This window comes from Poecilia latipinna, unplaced genomic scaffold (assembly GCF_001443285.1).
Source record: "Poecilia latipinna isolate Pla-1442-1.1 unplaced genomic scaffold, P_latipinna-1.0 Scaffold96, whole genome shotgun sequence".
Taxonomy (NCBI): domain Eukaryota; kingdom Metazoa; phylum Chordata; class Actinopteri; order Cyprinodontiformes; family Poeciliidae; genus Poecilia; species Poecilia latipinna.
The window spans coordinates 412,498-434,040 of NW_015112712.1; the positions used below are offsets into that span (position 1 = coordinate 412,498).

The 21,543-nt window shown below is 41.4% G+C and overlaps 2 protein-coding genes across 3 annotated transcripts in view; one reads left to right on the top strand and one right to left on the bottom strand.

The window, feature by feature from the left end:
- Positions 1-21,543, top strand: part of LOC106942524 (mitochondrial import inner membrane translocase subunit TIM16-like) — a 113,403-nt gene that overhangs the window by 61,337 nt on the left and 30,523 nt on the right. The gene's annotated exons all lie outside the window — the stretch shown is intronic.
- On the bottom strand, positions 557-21,178 carry vasnb (vasorin b). Its single transcript, XM_015025858.1, has 3 exons — positions 20,862-21,178; positions 14,011-14,091; positions 557-3,882 (listed from the first exon to the last, which is right to left on the bottom strand). Exon 3 carries the CDS (start codon positions 3,873-3,875, stop codon positions 1,791-1,793), a length of 2,085 nt encoding a protein of 694 aa, XP_014881344.1. The 5' UTR covers positions 3,876-3,882; positions 14,011-14,091; positions 20,862-21,178; the 3' UTR covers positions 557-1,790.

The window sequence follows — 21,543 nt, forward strand, 5'->3', positions numbered from 1 at the left end:
AAATACAAGGGGGGAAAAAACCACCAAAAACTTACTTTTAGGTATTCATTTAATGTAAATATCACTTTTTTTCCATTTATACAAATAAGTTCACACAATAAAAAAAAGCAATACGCAATAAAAAATTTCCCTAAATAACAAGGAAAAAAAAAAAAACACATTGAAAATACTTTTGGCTATTCTCAATGTTATCTATTTTACAGACAAATATTCCAGTTTGCTACTCTTGTTTTAAAGGCTTTTGGGTTTGTGTAGGATCAGTAGGGTAAGTAAAAAGGCAGTCACGGATGTGTCTTTGGTGCGTTTGCCTACAAATAGTCACTGCGGCTCGGGGTACGCCAACGCATGCGGGCATATCAAGGAAGTAAATGATAGCAACTCTATCTGTTGGTTTTTGTTTTCACAAGACAGAACATGTAGCTGGATTATCACAGTTGCTTAAACAAACAGTATTTACTATCATTCTTTGCGTAAGATTCACAGATACGGATCTTGGCTCTCTCTGGGTCTTTTTGATGATCTTCCAGTGGATCTCTGCAAATCTCATTTTCTTCTCAAACAGTGTGGACACCAAATGACGTTTGCATAGTGTGGCTAGATGCAAGCATGCAAAGCTAGTGTCTCCCTTGTCAAAAGGTAACAGCTCCTATCACGCCATCGGGCATGCTATTTTTACTCATATGAAACACGGTACATGTGAACTGTTTGCTTTGCTCATTTTACCACCAGACCATGAACTGCGTTGCACTGAAGTTGTCTTAAACAAATAGCTGAGTTACCTTAAAATGAGACATAAACAATAAATAGTCGCCGGAGATTTATGTGATGAATTTTCAGCAAAATAAATGTTATAGCTGTTTAAAAACAGTGCATTGAACATAGAATTACAAGACCTTCAGTCCTTTCCTCTCCTCTGTACCTTGTTGTAATCCTGCTTCTCTCTTTCTCTTTATAATGGGGGGGATTTAGTCTTGATTTGTTCCAGACTCCCATCTACTCAGACTGTCTGATATTCTGGAGGTAAAACCCTATGACTGACTTTACTGGTACCAAATGAGTTTTAATCTTCAAAGGTTTTAATCTGATGTTTTTTGTCTGTTAGTCACAAGAAGTGAGTTGAGGGTGCAAGGGGGAGGGTTATGAGAGGTTTTAACATCACAATATTTAACAACAATAAAAAAATACAAGTATTTAAAAAAAAAAACATGTTTATAAAACAATTTCATCCAAATAAAGCAATACAAGCATCAGTTATTTTCTCTGTACAACTTCATTTGGTGGGTTAAAAGATCATTCACAGCATACACTGATTCCTTCTGGTAAGTACTGAAGAGTTTGCACTACGCCTCAAAACCAACTACTGAGACTGTTCATGCTGCTTTCTGTGATGGGGAACGGCAGTACAAGCTCATTTCAGTGCACATGCAGCGCACATAGAGGAGTGCATGAGCTTTTTAAGTGTCCCAACCCCTAAATTGCAGCCAAAACCAATAGTCTCAGCATCACAGCATGTTGGTTGATGGACATTGTAGCATTCAGCATAGAAACACCATAAGTGCGTTCTAAAGTCCAAGCATAAAGTGTTCCCATGTTTCAGTCTCTTCTTGGACAACCATAGAGCAGTGAATTGATAGTAAGTCCAGCTTCTTTTTTGCTGATTAGTTGCCTGGTTCTGCGTCCTCCACTTTCAACCAGCAGACCTTGCTCTATGTGTTCTGATTATTCCACTTGGCAGGACACGGCAGAGGAAATACAACTCTCTTTTAGAAATAAGTCATCAAGGCCTGCTGTCAAAAGTAAGAAGGCTTGTGCATGGGCATATTGTTATTTGATGAACAATGATCTTGTATTAATAACACCTCATACTCCATACTACTTGTTTGGACAGAAGGTTCAGGGATCATAAGTTGTGGCTGCTTGTGAAACAGAGCTCCATTATCCAAACCGGCTTTAACTCCATCCATCCCCAACTGGGAGGGTTCACAATCTAGATCCAGGTGGGTCTTGGCTCTCCTTCTCCGAAGAAAGAAAACCATTGCCACTGCTATCGCTATGAGGAACAGCAGTATCATGATGGCATATGCAGGCACAAGCACAGTGCCTGCATATGCACTGGTGTCAATTTGTGCACCGGTGCCAGAAGATCCAGGTTTAGTATGAGCCTGAGTGCAAACACTCTCGGCATCGCTCGCAGCACCTATAGGACTGACACACACGTTGTAGGTGGAATTGGGTTTCAAACCTCGAAGTGTGTACTCTTGGAATGTTATTGGAAGGTTGAGTGGAATTGGTCTGCGGTCCGGCCCAGAGAGGTTTCTGTAGGTCAGACGGATTCCACGGATGTGAGGCCGCATTTTAACATAGCGGTGAAGATCTATCAGAATTGATGTGGCCGTTGCTTGATGCGAAGTGATGTCTGGTGTCTTTGTGACAATGGTGGACTTGGATGGAACAGCTTCAGTTGGATAAGTTGAAGAGTGGCTCTGAATTTCACAGAATTGTCCAGATGTGCCATCTGGACAGGCACAAACAAATGAACCACGGAGAGTCCACTGACAAGTGCCTCCATTGAGACAAGGATATTTGGGACAGAACTGCTTTTCTTCAACTAGGTCAATACTGCTGCTGCTTGGAGATGCAGGGACAGAAGGCAGAGGAACATCACCACCTTTGCTAGGTGTCTTTTCACTGGCTCTGGGGACTTGGATAGGTCTGGTAGTAGTTGGTAATGTGGTAACAGGAGCAGGCAGGGTGGTAGTTGTAGTTTTGACAGTAGTAGTTGTCATTGCAGTTGTGGTTGGGCAGCCAAAATCCCTTGTTTCCAGTCTTTTTAATACTTTTCCAGCACTGATGGGTGGAAAATGACAGCGTGTCTCCTCTGTTCTCTCCAGGGTGATGCTCTGCGCTCTAAGCCATCTTGGGAACCATGCTAGGTTGCAAAGACAGTTGAAGGGATTTTCGGCAATTGCTAGTTTTTCTAAATGGGGGAAGAGCTGGGAAAACTCCTCAGGAAGACCTTGTATACTGAGACTGCTTATGTCCAACTCTGTTAACTCACCAAGGTTTTGCAGGTCCTCAATCTTTGGAGGGCCCATTGGGTTGCCAGCAAGATTAAGATGAAACAGCCCTGGTGTCTCTTTTAGTGCTGAGGGGAAAGACTCGAGTTTGTTTTCTGAAATGTCCAATTCATGAAGATTCTTTAAATTTCTTATAAGCTCATTATTTAGGCTGGTAAGTCCAACACCACCAAGTCTGAGTGACTCCAGGTTGGGGGTCTGAAGCTTGGAAGTATTTAACGAGGGCAAGACATTAAAACGCAGATCCAGCAGTAGTAGTTTGGGTAATGAGAGGAGGGGCAGAGTTGTCAACACATTACCTTGCAATTTGAGTTCCAGAAGGTTCTCCAAGCCATTAAATGCAGCTGGATGGATCTTTTCTATATGATTGCTGTACAAATAAAGGCGCTCCAGCTGCGGCATTCCATGGAAGCATTTTTCTGAAATGTAGGTGATCTGGTTGGATGACAAGTCCAGATTTTTTAAAGAGCTCAATGGCTCAAACACTCTTTCAGGAAGATCAGTAAGTTTGTTTTGACTCAGATCCAGCATTTCCAAGTTAAGTAGTCCATTGAAGTCCTCAGCTGCAATGCCTTCAATCCCATTTGCAAACAGGAAGAGGTTTTTGGTTGATGAGTCCAATTTGCCAGGAATGGTAGAGGAGCGTCTTCGGGAGCATAAAATGTTCCCTGGATTGGAGCACAAGCAATCCTGTGGACAGTTGCTGGAAAGGAGGCCGTCAGGAAGGATGAGGAGGAGCAGAAGGGACATCAATGGACTGAGAAAGACCTTCATGGTGCAGAATCTCTCTTGGGCCATGCTTTACCTAAGACAAGAAAAACAAACACAGTTAACAATTGGGTTCTTAGAAATATTCTGCATAAAAGAAAGATAAAGAAAGCCTCACCATAACTTTGTAATTAGGCAAAGGCAAGTTTAATTTAGTCCACACTGAGTACTAAAAACCTTGCATTTTAGGACCATAATCAAAGACTTCTGACTCCAAGAATAGGGCCTTGTGATTTCTGCTTTTGGATTCAGAAGCACAACACTGATTCTTGTCCATGCTGACACTGGTCTAAGTCAAAAATTACATGTATACTTTTCTTAACTTAGTTTAGTTCTCTAAACCTCAAGAATCTGTGAAACTGGTAAAAGTAACAATTAACATTCTGTTCACTCCAGTTTTGCCTCATCATACAAAGTCACTTTTGAGCGGCTGCATGAATGTCGTGCTGCATGTAGCAAAGCATCTGCCGATGATTCATTTGTATCCTACTACACATGAAGAAGAGCTGATAATCTAGAACTGCCTTCCCACATATAGGTGCAAGATAAACATTTTCTGTGTCATCCAGACTGACAGCCTGTGATAGTTGCCAAACAAGTGCTTCTACAACATTAAGAGTTGAAATATAGTGATAAAGATGAATAGATTTTAAAACGGATATATTCCCATGCTTTAAGCCATTTCACCTGAGTCCAAACTTATTTAAACAACTGCTGAAGTGGAGTGTCAGCACGCTACTTCAAAGGATGATGGAAAGGAGAAGAGAATAGGGATGAGGGGGGGAGATAAAGAAGAAACCAGTTTCAGACAAGTCTGTGTAGCCATTTATCATCCAATGCTATCAAGTGAGACAAGCGTGCGGGAAGAAGCAACATGTATCTGCTGAATATTGCCCAGAAGTAAAAGGAAAAGATAATTAAATGCACTTTTGCTTTATTGCCCCAAAGTGAGTCTAAACCTTCCTATCCCAACTCAAATTTTTTTTAAGAATAAGGACTTCATTTCCAAACCTATGTAGTTACATTTATGATATGTTGTATATTTTACAGTTTGAACGCTATAGGTAATTTGTCAGGCTTTTATAAATTGCAGTTGTTGCCTGCACAAAGTGTCTTTGTGCACAAAGTGTCTTTGTGCAGACTTTGCCTGCACAAATACTTTGCCAAACACCTCGATAGTACCCAACTTTTGGAACCAAGAATCTTATACAGAGTACATTCAGAACATTGTGTTCTCACGACTGATGCAACCTATTTCACCAGAAATTTTAAAGGAAATGTTTATCCATCCCTCTTTTTATGTGGCAACTGTTTCATTTCCATTTCCATATGTAAATAATTACTTCAGAATCATGTTAATACTTCATGGAAATTCCTCATGAGGTGCAAGTCAGCTAATTTAGACGAGATTATTCTCAATTTTGTTTCTTTATTCTGTTAAGTATTGAAAAAAAACTAATGTAAGGTTTGGTGTATCTTTTTCATGTATCTTGTTTGTACAGAGAACAATTTAACATTGAAATAAAAAAAATCTATAAAATGATGGCATGTTGCTGTAGTTGGATTCTGATTTGCTGGGTCTTTTTTATATTTTGTCCTGTTGCACCAAAACAAAATCTGTTCCAGTTGTACTTTTTAGTCTTAGACCAATACCAAGTAGCAAACAGTTGTAGAGTGGAAGGAAAAATATGTAATTATAATTTAAATGTTTTTTGTTTGTTTGTTTGTTTTTCCCAAAGAAAGTCTGAAAAGTGTGGTGTGTATCTATATCGGTTTAGAGTCACCATCTACAAACAGCAGGAAAGCCCTTTCCAGTTCTGCACAGCAACTGTATAAAAACTCCACTCAGACTTAGATTTGTTTATGGAAAACCTTGTTGAAAAAGTAATGACAGCATCTGATGGCAACAGCTCGCTGCTGGCTACAAATGAATGAGCAGCAGAGGTGAAGGGTTGCAGTTAACATATAATTTACACTCGGGGGGTCCTGCAGGGGTTTGTGTTAAACAGAGTTCTATAATAGTCGTGTTTCAGAGTGAGTAGCTCAGAAACAGTCTAAAGTAGCAGCATTTTATTTGTTTGTTTTGAGAATTGAAGTTGTTTTTGCTATAAAAACTTAATTCAAACCTCACTTGTCACCAGACTGAATCTAAAGGTTTCCAGTACAATGATATAATCAATAATTTATTGATTTTATGGAAATTAAGAGATCTCAAAAGATAACCAGAAGGCAGGTGGGCAGGGAGAATCAAACAGTAGCTAGAGGGGATGCTTGTTTTCTAAGAACTAAAAGCAAAAACTTTACCAATATTCTGGGCAAAAGGAAAGTGTCCAGAGCCAGAATACACAGCAACATCAAGCAGCTTTAGAAAAGCAAAAGCACCACAAGGATAAAACCGAGAATATTTCCCTTAAAAATAATCACTGTGGTATTTCTACCACTGCTTCCTCGGGGATAAAATGTTTATTTGAGTGTGCCTCACTCCAAACTGGGCCAGGCACATCTGATCAAACCCAGCGGAGGAGAAACTGTGGCGGAGGTGGACGGGGAGGGATTCGGCCCGATCGCAGATAAACTGGAACTTGAAAGGTTAGATTCTGCTGTTGTCTTTTCTCTTTGGCTGCAGCAGGCCTGTGCTGATCGGCAGCTCAGATACGGCGCAGCTGGGACGTTGCTGCTGCGGTGAGTGATTGCTGTGAGAGGAGGTGCAGAGAGAGATAGTAGAAAGGCAAGTTGTAATCCCGCACATAGTGGAGGAATGCCCCCCTCCTGACTTGTCGTCCTCCTTTCTCGACTTGTAATTTCCTTTTCTCTCCCCTGTGCACTTTGAAACATTCCTGAGGCAGGCAGTTTTGGGGGAAAAAAAGTGATCTTGGCTCTGTGGTTGGCTTTTTAAGATTTGCAGGAAGCTTTTTGGGGGTTTATAAACAAAGGATTGGATTCATTGCAGATCCATTAAAATCTGCACGTGAATCTGACATTGTTTGGTTTTATCAGAAGAAAAACTTGTTGGCAGGTGAACATGTGAAGCAACACAAGGGCCTGAAATGTGCCAAAACTCTGAATTACGGAACATGTGAACTACTTTGTGTTGCTCAAAGTGACAAACATAATTCAGCACTTTGGAAAACTGAAGAGGCATAAGGGATAATCACATTTCCCCTCTCCTATAGCTCCCTTATTATCCAGCAGAGATAAGAGCAGGTTTCTGTCAGCGGGGCCTCAAATTCAATAAGGTCTGACTTTAGAATGATGAAGTGGGCTTCAGCAATTAAATCCCAGCAGCCCATAGGGTCAAGAGTCCCTGTCTTTAGGGCTGAAGGCTAACGACAATGTGTGGACAAGTTGGGCCAGAGACGAAACGAGCGAATGATGCTGGCTGACAGTTCTGGATAAGGCTGCGCACAGCAGACTAGATACTCCCATCAAAGAGACTTTTTATTTCGGTGACCTTATCTTTTCACAGGAAAACAGCTTGTGGTATGTGCATTATGTGGAGGACCTACGTGGTCTCTGTCCCCTTTCACCTCCAGCAACGTCTTTGCAACCAGATGGATTCTGTTATCCACAATCAAGCAGAGTTATCCGTCAACATGACAAAAGGGCGAAGGGAGAATTAGAAAGGTGAAGCAACGGTATCCGAGTTGAAAAAAGATCACTTGAGAAGCAACATGAGGGAGAATAGAACCGACACTTTTAGCACATATATACATGTAAAAATGTCAGACTGCTGATGCACAGCGACTGATGTGTCTCTTGTGTAGAGACACATCAGTGCTTTATTTCTGGTTGTACATGTCAAACTGTGTTAGATAATGTTACCCCATGGAAAGATGAGATGCTCAGAATAACTGAAGTTGGGGGGGAAAAAAAACTGACTTTCAATTCTATGCTTGTAAAGACGACCAGACAGCAACCATGTAATTAAACGGAAAAAAGATCTCTAAATATGTGTTCACCAGCATAACTTTGCATCAAGCTCTATCAAGTAACAGGAACAAAAATGACACTTTACTATCGGCATAGTAATAGTCACACTTAAAAATGTCACTGAGCATGCTCATCCCGAAGCCCCTCTGATCGCTGCGATCTGTAGAGGTTGGACTGGGATTAAGGCCTCCAGTTTTTCCACAATGTGCACAAACAACAGATTTCAGTCTGATCCCAAGATAAGATTTAGCTTCAAAAACAACTTAAGCATGTCTTTATTGGGTATGTATACCCCTTGAATACTTTTGCAAGGTATAACGCTTAAATCTTATTTTACTGGGGTTCCCTGTGCTGGTCCAACATAAAGCAGTTCACGATTGCAATTTTTTTTTAAGAATGAAAATGTAGCCTGGCTTTTCGTTGCTGACCTGCTTTCCATTATCTGCTGAATAAAAGCATCCCCACACCATGATGCAGCCACCCCCATGCTTCGCCATGTTTCAACATGTGCAGTGTTAATTTTTTTCCCCACATATATGATTTTGCATGCAGATCAAAGAGTTTAGTTATCTAAGTCATCTTAGTAGAGCACCTTTAAAGTAGACACTTATAGTTTCAACTTTTCCATATGAGCAGTTTCCTGTCTTTGCTGAAGAAAAGCCCCACACAGCAAAACGCTGGACCCACCGTGATTCTTCTTGACGCAAAATATGTGAAAGTTAGAGGTATGGATACTTTTTCAAGGCCTTTTTTTTTTTTTTTTTTTACAATTTTACTCATTTTCCACTTTTCGACATAGTTTGTTTTGTGTCTGAAAGTCCTTTTCATCTTAAGATTTACGATTTGGAACTGTTTTAAGAACAGTGTGAAGCAATACCATTCGAGCATACAGCTGGAGGACTTGAAAGAGAGCATAATATACAAGCGCAGGGGTTAATGTGAGGGTAGACTCACGGTAAAAATCCCAAGATCGGGATGCATTTGCTGCACCAAATGAGAACTCAGGGCACCTCCGTGTTTGATGTAGAGATACCAGTGAGTGGTTTACATTTTAGCTCGCTCTCAACTGCTATAAAATTACAAACGAGACCCAAAAGCCAAACAGTCGTTCAACAGCCAGATAGCATCAGTCCAAAGGACGACAAAGCCCATAAGCATGTGAGACATGGAGCAACTCCTCAGGGTCAGAGGTTAGGCTCAGATTAGTGTTTCCACTTCTGCGCTCTATCCAACAACCTTTGTTGCAACGCTGACCCACACAACACAGTTAACATCCTCTGTTGGACAGAGTCGCACGCCCAGCTCCAGTTACGATCATATACCTGCGCCTCGTCTCGACAGGTGCCTTTTTTTCTCTGCTCCTCCAGTGGAGATGTGAAACCCCAAACCCTCTGGAGTGTGTCTGACTACATGATACGGCCAGGTCCGAAAAGCCCGAGGAGGAAACCAGAGGAGGTTGGTGGCAGAGTCTCGTCTGCAAGAGAGCACTTGTGGAGTCTGCGTCTGCCTCCTCTGAGACTTTGGAGCGCAGAGGTCATGTTGTGTGCGCTCCAAACGGAAACGTGGATCATTTCCTTTTTGTTTTATTGCTAAAGGACATATGGTTTAGTAGACGCTAGATCAGATTTTTTTGCTTTTTAAATAAGCACAGACTCCGGCTGAGGCCAGACACACTGTCCACTTGTTTCCCCTCGGTCACGACACGAGTCTTTCGTCATCGTCTCCTGCCCTGTGACCCTCTGAAGACAGCAACTCGCGGTTGCTTTTGTCTCGCGGCTCTGCACATCTGCTGAAGACCTTCGCCACAAGGCGCTCACGTTACACAGAGGACACAGGATTCCAGCGCACCACTGACAACCTGTCCTTTGATCCGCTTTCTCAAAGTGGTGTTTTACACCCACAGCTTTTGTTAGTCCTGTGCCTCGCGTCTCTTATTCATCCTTTTGTGTCAGACACAATGACAAACCGCAGCATTGCAGAGGTCACAGCCTGCTCAGGCCAAAAGCTTCACATCACCAGGAAACCGTGTAAGCAGGGGCTGGTTGTGACGAATGTGGACCCTTTCCAGACTTTGGCCATTTGCTTTCGTTTTCCGTTCGTCCGGTCACCATCAAAACCTTATTGTTCGTGTTGGCAGCATGCTCCAGAGTGCTCTGCCACGCTGGTGCAGACATGTAACACAAGCTTGGCCACAGTTGAATTGGGTTGATTAAAGCTTCTAAGAAGAACCAAGTTTGAAGAAGGAAATTCTTTGTGTTTTGTGCTTGTTTTTTTGTTTGAGGAAGCTGGAAGGACCAGTTAGTTCAGTTAGCCACAAGACTACAGTTACATTCACATGCCGACAGTCATCCTTCCTGAGTGACATTCATTCCATCTGCATAACGCTAGTTTGTCTTCTGGCTATTATGATGCCTTTCTACCTGTGCACACCATGCATACTTCTCATGCTATGTAGTTTCCTATTACGGGGTTTCTGTACAACCACTACAAACAGGACAGGACTTCCACATTAATCATAATAACAATGAAAAGATGCAGCATGGAGTTATGTCTATTTGTGCAACTTTATTTTGACCCCCCCTGCCCCTCTTTGTTTAAAATCAACATGTAAAGGATCAATAAAGAGTTGGACGCTGTGTGACTCAGTCAGGCTTAAAACAGTGAATGACTGGCAGCCCGGCCATTGTTAAACAAACAATGCCACACGTACTCACTGAGGAAAATTATCCCTTTGCCTCTTTACCTGTCTGTCAGCATGTCTGAGTCATATTCTCGCTGTATTCAAACACGCCATCTGCCTTATCCGAGTGTGTACTCCGGATACCAACATGTCACATTTGTTTAAGCTGGTTGTCTAGAAGCACTAAAATATCCTGTTTTGTCCCATTCTTGCTTAACGCCTCTGCTCAAAGCTTTTTTTTAAAAAAACATTTTCGGTATTGGTTTGTTCATGACGAGTATGACTGGAATCCGATGAAGGCAGTCAGGCCTTCTCCACCTGCCATATCTACCCTGTGAGGGTTTAAAATTTCAGGGGAGTTCAAAAGTAGTGTGATGGTAATCAGTAATGTTGGGCACATGGCTACTTGTTCACTTTGTGAGGCTTTGCAGTCTTGGGGAGAAACTACAAGTTTGCACTTGTTTAGAGAACAACAGTCAAATTTCACCACCAAAGTAGTATATAATTATTAATTTCTTATAAATGAAAATCTCAAAAGTGTGATGCTGATACTCTTAAATAAAACCCACTTATGTTTAACTTAACCTCAGTATAAATCAAGCTGTTCTGTGAAGACCTAGGAGGTTTCTTAAAGAGTATTGGTAAACAAATAGACCAGGGAACACAGCTGAAATGTCAGAAATTAGAACTTTAAGGAAGTGTAAGATTATAAAACTACATCCCAAGCATTGAACATCTTTGAGCTGATTTCAGATTTGTTGACTATTCAGTATTGACCTGTAGTTGCCACTGACACGTACATATTGAGTATATGACAGACAAAGCTACAGAGAGGCATTAAATCCACCTCACAATACTTCTCCTGCTCTAAGAACCCACTGTTTGAGATTTTTGTCAATCTGCCCCGGAGTTTTTTTTCTTCTCTTTAACAAATAATGAAAAAAAAAAAACAAAAAAAAAAAACAGACATGTGCCATACACACAAGATAAATGTGAACTGGAGATCACTGGTGCAGATTACAGTGTCACAAAGGAATTTATTGTGAAACTGTTGCCTGCATTGGTGCTGCTCCAGCACTGGGGGAGGTTGGAGGTTGGAAAAGGCAGCAGTCAGGCGGTACAGTTTCCCTCCCGACTCCTAACATGGACAGGCTTCTCCTTCATGGCCTCAGGTACACTCTGTCACCCTATGAACCAAAACTCTCATTTCTTTGTTGTTTTAATCAAATATGCTGGTTCGTTGGTCAACCATACAGCGTAAGGGAAATGTGCAATCAAAGCTTAGAGGTCACATCCAAATAACAAACACAAATCAGAGCAAACAATTTAAGATTTGATTTAGAGAAGGTGTGAGCGCAACAATCACCCAAACAGGTGAGATCCGCAGATGTTTAAACTCCTTAGTGCTGACCTTTTACACCTCCTCGAATCTGGCATAAAGAAAATAAGCCACCAACAGTCATTTTATATGTGTTAACAATGTTCTCCAATTGTATTTTAGGCAGACCAAATAGATCCAATACGGTTTGAATACCAAATGTTAAAAGTATAAAGGAAACTAAGAGACATAATGGCCCTTTGTGTGGTTCATGACCCAGATCTGTTCTTTACACATGACATGTTTATCGTACTTTCAGACAGAAGATACAAATGGGTGCTTTGTTGGAACTGAATAGTAACTTTTGTCGGCAAAAGGAGCAGTTTGTTTGCTCCAAATCAACAGGTCCCTTCATACATCTCTTCAGGTGATCGGAGCAGATTCCTGGGTCAAAAACACACAACAACGTGTACTCTCTAATATTTGCTCACACACGTGTGATTGGGCTCAGAGCTTTGATGTGACAGAGTTTGCTTAAGCATGCGGTAGAGTTACCGTATGGAACACCCTTGTTTGCTCTTGAGTGTTTGTCTGCGGGTTGAAATAGTAACTTTATTAACCCACAATGATATCCTAATGCGCTTGTAGTGGTGAGCATTGATAAGAAGCTGCAGCTCGGTCACATTCACTCGTATTTCAACATGTTGTGAAACCGTTGCAGACGCATGCAGGAATACAGGCGTGCATCTGGAAAACGATGAGTAAAAGATGCGCAGGGTTTGTCAACACGCGTTGTAATTCAAGGCAAGCTTTTGATGGTAAAACTCCGAAGGCAGAAATAGGCTCGGTGTTGATACTGAGGCATGTGCGAGTTGCAAATAATTTACAGCAAGATAAAAAAAAAAAAAAAAAAAACAGGATGTGGAATGTGGCGGTTACGGCCAGAAATCAATACTTCACTGCTGCGTCTTTCTCTGCCTATAAGATGGGGATCACACAGAAAGAGGAGGAGGTGGGCGAGGATGAGCAAGGGAGGCAATTAGCAGGAGTGGCGATGTGCGTCCAGAGATCCAGGGAGACTGTGTTCATGTGGGTTTGGCTTTACAAGCCCACACAGTCCCTGTCACAGCTCATTGAAAACTGGAACAGCACAGAGGCAGGACGGAGGGTGAAGGGTCAGGAAAAGGTTCGCAAGGTGAACAGGGGACAAGTTGTGTACTGACATCCAATTACTGGGACAGTATAGTGCAAGTGAATTTAAAAAAAAATATTCCCCAAAACCAATTTAAAATTTAAACCTCATGAACATTATCAGTAGTGTTTCAGCTGCTCTCTGTGCAGCTTGCTTTAGACTGAGGTAGCTCCGGCAGCCTTTATGATTTCTCATCTACTGTGAATGTCATTTTAAAAGTTGAAAGTCACTTAGACTGTTTTGGAAAACTGTGGAGCCTATTGATAAGATAATTTGTCCTTAGAACTTCAGTGCCTGATATTTTTGGGTATTAAATTTAGTTATCTGGCATGGAGTGTTTCAGACTGGTCATTGTTTCCAGTAAGGAATTGTCACTTTGACTTCTATAACATCAACGGGATCCTCATGATGGATACAATATAGTATGTGTATCCATCACGTTGTGTAAGAGTCATTCTCAGAAAATACTCAGATAACTCAATCATTTGTTAGATTTGAGCATTTGCGTGCCTACAAAGAGAAACAGATGCAATACATGAGCATGAAATTGTTTTAAATATGTATGAAAGGGAAGTAGGAATGGATAAACTGCCTACATTTAGGAATGAAATGATGGTGGCAAAGGGAAAAGGAACTGCAACATTTCCTTAAGTTCAGAAAAGAAACAAACTAACGTACGTTTCCTACACAGCCTCCTTGTGTCACTGAAATGCTGTGAGCTTGGTAAGAGAGCTGCTCTTGTTCTCCTGCCAGTCTTTGTTAACAGGCTCAGAGTGAAAAGGCCTCTTGAGGAAGCAGGGTGTTAGAGTTAACGCGCTAAAGACCGCCAACAGTGGCTTGTTTGGGATTCTGGATTCAAATATTCCAAGTGCCTATTAATATAACCACATCAGAAATCCTACATTATTTATGAAGTCGAGCTTTTTTTCCCCCTCTGTAATAATATACAGCGTTCCTGATCTTAACCATGTGTTTGTATTATAGCAGCTGGCCACTTCTTATTTATATGGACACTTTTGTAGTAAAAGCTGCGAGATTCACTTACCCAGTCACGATGCTTCCTCTTCTACCCCTACTCCCCACTTCTTCTTCTTCTTCTACTTCAGTTGCTTTTTTTTTTTTCCACCTGAAAAAAAAAAGTTGGATCTGTTAATCAAATCACCTTTACCATGTACAACCGGCTCTACTTAGCTGGAAACCAGCCCCTCTGTCATGCACTGTTAATAGCCCACAAGCGAAACAGGAAGTTTTGCTGCTGCTAATTGGTTAAATTCCAGCTGTGTGCAGGAGCATGCTGAGCGGGCCGACCATGTGGCAACACAACAGTGTGACGGAGCACAGGAAGGGAGGCAAGAATGCGGGTCGACTGCTCGCCTATTGCATCTGTCAACTCCTTGTCTTAGCTTCATCAGCCCATCGTCTCCCATCTGTTAATTTAAACTGCATGCCCTCATACAGTGTGTTCTTTTGGTTTTTCACCAGGGTAGTTCAACCAGTTTGAGCGGAGACATTTATCTGCAGTTTACATATGTATATTTTTTTATTGCTTCATACATGTTTATTTGCCTCTGCTGCTGAAACTCAGCACTGGCCACAATGTATTTATCTTTTACAAATTCTCTCCTTATCTGTGATGTTATAACATGAAATATAGTATGTGTTAATGCAGCTTTTTATACATAAAGATGAACAATATGAACAGTAAATCTGATTTGGTTCTTAAAAATAAAATTTCCTATGGATGTATGACTCAGTCAGTCAGCTCTGACTGGAGATCAGCCGGTCAAGTACAGAAGAAACTAAACACACCGCTCCATCAAATATAATGGTGGCAGCAGGGAAGCTGGTCTAAGATAATACTAACATGAATGGATGAGTTTCTACTTCTGTTCCGTAAAAACGGTAAACCTAAAAAATCCCACTATTTTTTTTATCTAAATCCACCTCTAGCAGCTGTTTGTACTGTGGTGAACTTTTTTTTTTTAGTTAAATCAGATAAAGACAAGGGACCTCTATCTCTATCAACGATCTTGCGTTCTATTGTTTTCTCTTTTTATCTAAAGTCTTTACCATAAAATCAGCAGATCACACCTCAAACAAAGCTGGAAATAGAAACTGCCCAGAAAAAAAAAAAAAATCCTGATCAGATTCGATATATTCATCTCCTCTTGTAATTTTCTATTAGTGGATGAAGATTGGACAAAAAAAAAAAAAAAAAACCTACATTCATACCAATTTTTGGAAAATATTTTAAGCTGTTTAAAGCCAATTATCAGTATATATTATGCATGTGTTATTTGATCTTTCCCCCACTTTTACCAACTATGACAGGTGACCTTTATTCATATTTTACAGTATTTACTTTACTATTGTGTTTCTAGTAAGCAGTGGCTTGTAAACCATAATGCACAGACATTTGATCTGAGTCAGGTTTTAAAAATATGCAACAAACTTTACTATAACTGTTTGTGGAACAGATACTTACACATTAGTTTGCATGGCATGCGTCAGTGTATTTACTTGTGAAACTAGTTGTTGTTCGATGCATGGTGTGTTTTACAACACCACACAAAAGCCCTGTTCTTTCACTAATACTTCTTTGCATAAAAACCCACACAGGTAGAGGTACCGATGCACGCTTGTGCAGACAAGTTGTGTGAGTAGCTTCTGAATCGGGGAAAAGCGTGTGTCCTGACGCTTCTGTGGTTAGACTTTTGTGGTCGCTGCCTCTCAGATGATTCCTCGACTGAAGAGTAAATATTTTGTTTTCGAAGTGGAACTCAAAACCCAAAAAGTTGCATCGTTCTTTCAGATGAAGCTCCTGAAACCGCTGTAGCACTGACAACAGCAGGCCGGTTATGCAGCCCAGCACCAAGATCAGCTAATCACAGATACAGTTTTTTTTGTTTTGCTTAAGATGCAAGAAGCTGTGAGGCTCCTTCTCGCTCGACTTCCTACCAGTTGCATGTTGCGACTTGCGCCGTTCTTGTGCTGTTTGCAGCGTTGAGCGACTGGGATTCTGGCTGATCTGTGCTGCCGCTCAGATTCAAGCAGACGGGCACAGATTCCCGCTCTTGGCCTGCGTAACTCACAGAGCGGCAACAGATAGCAGCGCTATCTGTTGCCGCCCTGGCTGCGACTGAAATAGACATTAAGAAAAGAGTGAGCCAGAGAACAAAAGGGTCGAGCCAACTCAGTGAAAGAAGGGCCTTTTTATGTGTTAGATGTGTCTCTTCTCCAACATCTTTGATTCAAATGATTGAACTACCTCCTCAACATGCCATCAGATGCTGCAGAAGCCTGTGGCAGCAGACCAACACCTGAAACGTGCAGGACAGTAGGTGGTTATTTTGTTAAAAACCTCCTCTGTATGCATGCACTAAAATTCAAGGTCACACTTTTCTATTATGTTGCACAATAAAAGACATGTAACACATCTTTCCCAGGGATGCCAATAGCTGCACTGGCACTGTCGGTGTGTGTTTGTGCCTTGGATCTTTGCTTTCCTTTTGCCTAGTTAGATCTAGTTCATGGCTCATCTCCTAATTACAGTGCAGGCCAGAAGTAATTACAACCTTAGATTAAGAGTTATTTCTTCCGTTTTTTCCTTTTTTTTTTTTTTTTTTTCTTTTTTTTTTACAAACCAGCGCTGAAATGCAGCAATTTGTGGTGTATTTCTTTATAGATGAACATCCTTGTTCTCCTTACTCTTTCCCTCACGTCCCTCTGGAATCTTTCTTTCTCCTCGGGGGGTGGGGGGATATCTTCACTGATTTTCCATCTTGATTCAGAACTTTTCAGATGTACTTATCTGGTCTGCAGAATCAAGCAGACTTGATTCTGCAGACCTTTTAGAGTTTGCTTCGACATGCTTGTGTGGGACTGTGTGTGTGAAAGCGGACGTGGAGGGCAGCGGGTATTTTGGGGGGGTGTGGGTGGGGGGGTTCTGGGGCTCAAACCGGGCCACTCCAAAGCCCTCAGATCCCTTCGCATGTGTGTGTATATTTATGCGAGGGTTTTGAAGTGGTTCTTCTGAACGCATCATTTGGCTGCATCGGCGAGCTCTTCTTCAATTTAGCTTGGCAGGCGTATGGGCTGGGGTTTGCCTCCACATACCGCTAGTTCAGCACTGATGTTTGAGGCAGAGAGGCCTTTGAAGCTCAGGGGTTTTACTCAAAACTCCTCTTATAAGTAAAAGCTCCTGGGATGGCAACAGCCCTCCTGCTGTGCCACCTCTGAGGGGAGAGGAACAATAACACGTCAAGTTTTGACATAAGAAGGATTTGTTCTTCTTGAGTTTCCTCCTTGCTAATTGTAACATGTTTTTTTTTCCAGGTTTCCGCCCTTTTGACTTCCCCCCTCCCTGCTTTCTGAGAGCGTGCCCCGCTCTTCTACCTTCCCCAGGCCTCCTCGCCTCAGCACCTGACTTTTAACCCTCTAATCCCTCTAATATTGAGGGTCGAATGCTTCAGGCACTCGCCCTAATTGGTGCAAAACTGAGCCCTGAAAAGTCTGGAAGTTTGGGGAAAGACATGGATGTAAACAACATTGTGATAAGGCTTTTAACAAATTGGGTTTTCTACCTGTTTTTCTTCCACAATTTCCAAAAAGTTCTCATTACACTCCATTTTCCAACCACAAATAAGTAAGACGGATAAATGCATGGAGGATACAACTTTTAGATAATGGGATATACATCGGGATATGAAATGTTTCCGTACTCTTCCAAACTTGGAAAACGCCTCAAAAGCCTGACTTTTTCCAGACTGCACAGGAACCCTGCTTTTAGTTCGGCTTTTAAAAACAACAAATGAAATGTTATGATTGTGGTTCGCAGCAGATTTAGACAGATTTAGACATCAGCGCTCTTTCCCTCCCAAGCTCTTTGGCACAGATAACGAAATGCCAGCCTTGATTTTGTAAAGAAAAAAAAAATAAAAATACCAGATAACTCTCTCACTGACCCAGTGTTGCCAACCAGTCCAGGACCGGGCGGCGGTAATGTGGTTTCAACATCTCTGTAACAAACTTCATGAAAGCCGGGTCTGTGCTTAATTGTTCGAATCAGATTCTATGACAGAGTCCCTGTTCTCCTCAGTCTGCTTCCCGACCACACACACAGACGCAGCTAAAATAGCCCGTTCATTGTACACACAGCACGCCCTCTCTCCTTCATGTTCACACCAACACACACGAGTGGTACGAATGTTTTGACAAGCTTTGATCTAAACTTTGAAATACTCGCAAGAAAGGTGCAAAAGTAACTATTATCTTTTTTTTTCTTTCTTTCTTTCTTTACTCCCTCAGAGAACTTTTGGTTTGTCTCTCAGCTCCGAGAGGTCAAAAATATCAGCATACACAACTGTCTGAGAACACAACAGTGACTGTTCAGGCACACTTCTGTGTTATTTGCAACATCAGAAAGTGCCCAGCAGCCCCCTGTTTTGCTGCTGTCACCATGTGCAGCCTCAAATTTCTTCACATTAGTGCAGGAGTAATTGGCCTCCTGTGGCTGCTCCGCTACAACTGGTAGCCTAATATATTAACAGATTGCAACCATTACATACTGTCAATGACAGAGGAGCTTTTTTTACAACATAATGACTACCTGCAATGGAGCACTTGGCAATGAAACAAGCCGAGCTCCAGTGATGGGTTAATAGAGGGGCTATTGGAGTAGATAGGTCTGGGGTTTTTTGCCCCTAGAAAAATGGAGGCGGTTTTCTTTGCCTCATTATGGGGCCATACAAGACTAAAAAAAAAAAAAAAAAAGTTGTTCTTAGCTATTAAGACATTAACCTTGCCTGTTGTTCTGTCTGATGTCATGATTCTAACAAAGGCAAGTTTGATCTGTGCATGTTTATACTGGCACCATTATTTGGAAAGTGAGCAGGAAAAAAGATGGAACTGTTACTTGTATCTTTACTCTCCTGAGCGGAGATCGGTTTGAGCATGTCGAGTCACGTCGCTTTAGTAGATGTTGGTTTAAACCTGGAGAAGGTCACCCAGAGATTTAATCTTTCAGGAATTTGACCCCGTCGCTCGCAGCTCTGCCGCACGCCTGGCTAAGGCAGCTGATATTTGTCTGATTTCTGCGTTTACCATTACTTGCATCCGAGCAACTTGTTCCGGAACGCCTTCAGCTAAATGTCCAAACATTTATACGTTTTGGCAGCCCTGTAACTTGCGCATATTTGGAGTTATAAAGTTATGATGTAATTGAATCATTGCAGCACTGGCAGTCGTAGTTGTTGCATATTTTTAATGTTGCAAAATGGCATAATTCATCGCTTTATGACTGAAGCTTGGCCCAAAAGTTAATCTTATTGTAAGACATGCTTGAAATAGTGTTTATTATTATTCAGCAGTGCTGTAATATCCTGAAAAGGACAATATTTACCCTGGGGGAAGTTTAATCCATGCCAGTCTTACAGTTTCTTTGACTAATATATGACAAGTAAATGCAAACTTTGTGGCTGCCTAGGGTACTAATAGAACTTTAAAGCTATTTTAATAATTTCTACACATTTTATGCACCATTTCACAGCTCATTAATAGATGAACATGATATAACACTAATGTTTAGTAATAACTTTTTGTCAGATTTTGTCAGTATGGAGAAATGTGTGTCACCTTAATCTCTGAATCACTTAGGTTTTTTGTTTGTTTGCTTTAAATTCCTGGGTAAACATCTGCTACCATTTTTGTGTTGTTTTTTCTCTCTTTTTTTGCTATAATCTAACATGGAGCATTTATTTGAGAGTTTGATAGCTTGTAAGTATATTTTCTTTAATAAATAATAATAAATAATATATGCTTCAGAAGTATGGACAGACCCCTAAATTTGTTGAATTAACTGTTTACCTACAGAGCAACATATGGGAGTGCTCTGATCATCTTCGCTTAGGAAAGTTAATAGAATTATAACAGAATTAGAAAATCGACCAAAAAATGAAAGCATGTTCATTTAAATTGTGTTTATTTAATAGATAGTGTAAAGGGTCGGTTTCAGTCCATTGCAGAGTTGCTAGTTAACCGTACATAGAGAATTAAGAGTGAGCTGGAATATAAAAAGGGAGCCCTAAAAAGAATTTATTCTTCGGGCCTGTATAACCTTTGACCGGCTCTGCCTTTTAAAACTCCCCAGATTCAAACACATTTCTATGTAAATCATGCGTATTGTGTCCCGTTGAGCTTCTCATGTAGTGGGACGCTCCCTGCTGCATGTTCCAAAAACAGCTGTCCTCTGCGGTGAGCACGGCTCGGTGCGGTCTAGACGCTCGGCTCGGTCCCTGCGTGCTGCACGGCGTCCTGCGGTCCAACGCCAGCCCGCCTCGTTACCGCCCCGACGGCTACTTTTGTGCACCGCGCACACGCTATGGTTGGTCCAGTTACAAAACACGGTTCTTTTTTTTTTTCTTTTTTTTTGTCACCGATTGTTGACCTGAGGCATTAGAGGCACCCGCATCCTCTAACTTATCATCCCAGTACAGCAGCAGCGCGTCCATGCAGCCTCACGTAAACCTAGTTTTCCTTGAGTTGAAACATTTGATGCATTTCAATAAAATTCTGATAAGAGATCTTGTGACGTTAAAATGAGCGCTTTAGAAAAACAAAACAAACACAAAAAACAATGTTGGTGAGTTATGCTGCCTTTTTTAAGCTAAAGGTGTTGCAATTAAAGACGAAAATATAACAACTCTAGTCACGTGTCAAAAATGCGTTAATCGGACATGTTAAAATTTATTTTATCCCTGTTCGTTCGTTGATTATATTTTACACAGTCCTGCTTTACGCGTCACTTAATTTACGCGTCTTGGTCCACAACATACAGCCTTAAAGACCCGAGAATAGTTTATTGTTCATATTTTATTGGTAGATACAGCAGAGTCTTACCCGTAACTTTGTAGATGTGAAGCTGTAAGAGCGCTGTCGCGCTTGTGTCCGTATCCAAACAGAGCACTTCACCGATGTTAACTCCAAAGCTGGTAGTTTTCCGTGTGCGCACGATCTCGCAAGAATAAACAAAAGTATTTTTCTTTTCTTTCCTGTCCGTGGACGTGTATTGACCTGGGCTATCAAGAGCGGTCTTCATCAAGTAGTCAGAGAGAGGTAGACCAGCCTCCACGTCAAGGAATGCGCTCAAGTGCCGACTCCCCTGGACAAAAAGCGCTTTATTGGAGAGCACAGGGAGAGCTGGAGCGGAGCGGAGCAGGGAGGTGGGAGGGGCGAGTCCAGGCGCACTCCTGCGCTGTCTAATAGGCAACAAACAATTCACCTTGCAGCCTGACTCAGGAAAGAAATTCCAGCCTCGTCTTAAACCTACCCTGCAGGACCTGTTCTGAGAAACGTTCCAGCTTTCAGCATTATCTGATCCAGAAGTAGATTTTCATTAAAAATACAGGGCATTTATTGTTTCCTGCAGTGTCAGTATTTTTTCACGTTCAATTAAAGTGTCCAAGAAAAGTACTCATACCCTTTGAGTCATTTACAACACAAACTTCAATATATTTTAATAGACTTTTATGCCATAGATCAACATAATCTAGACTAACGTGATAAGTATGTATGAGTTACT

Coding starts and splice junctions, on each gene's coding strand:
- vasnb (XM_015025858.1), bottom strand. CDS start 3,875: ATGGCCCAAGAGAGATTCTGCACCATGAAGGTCTTTCTCAGTCCATTG.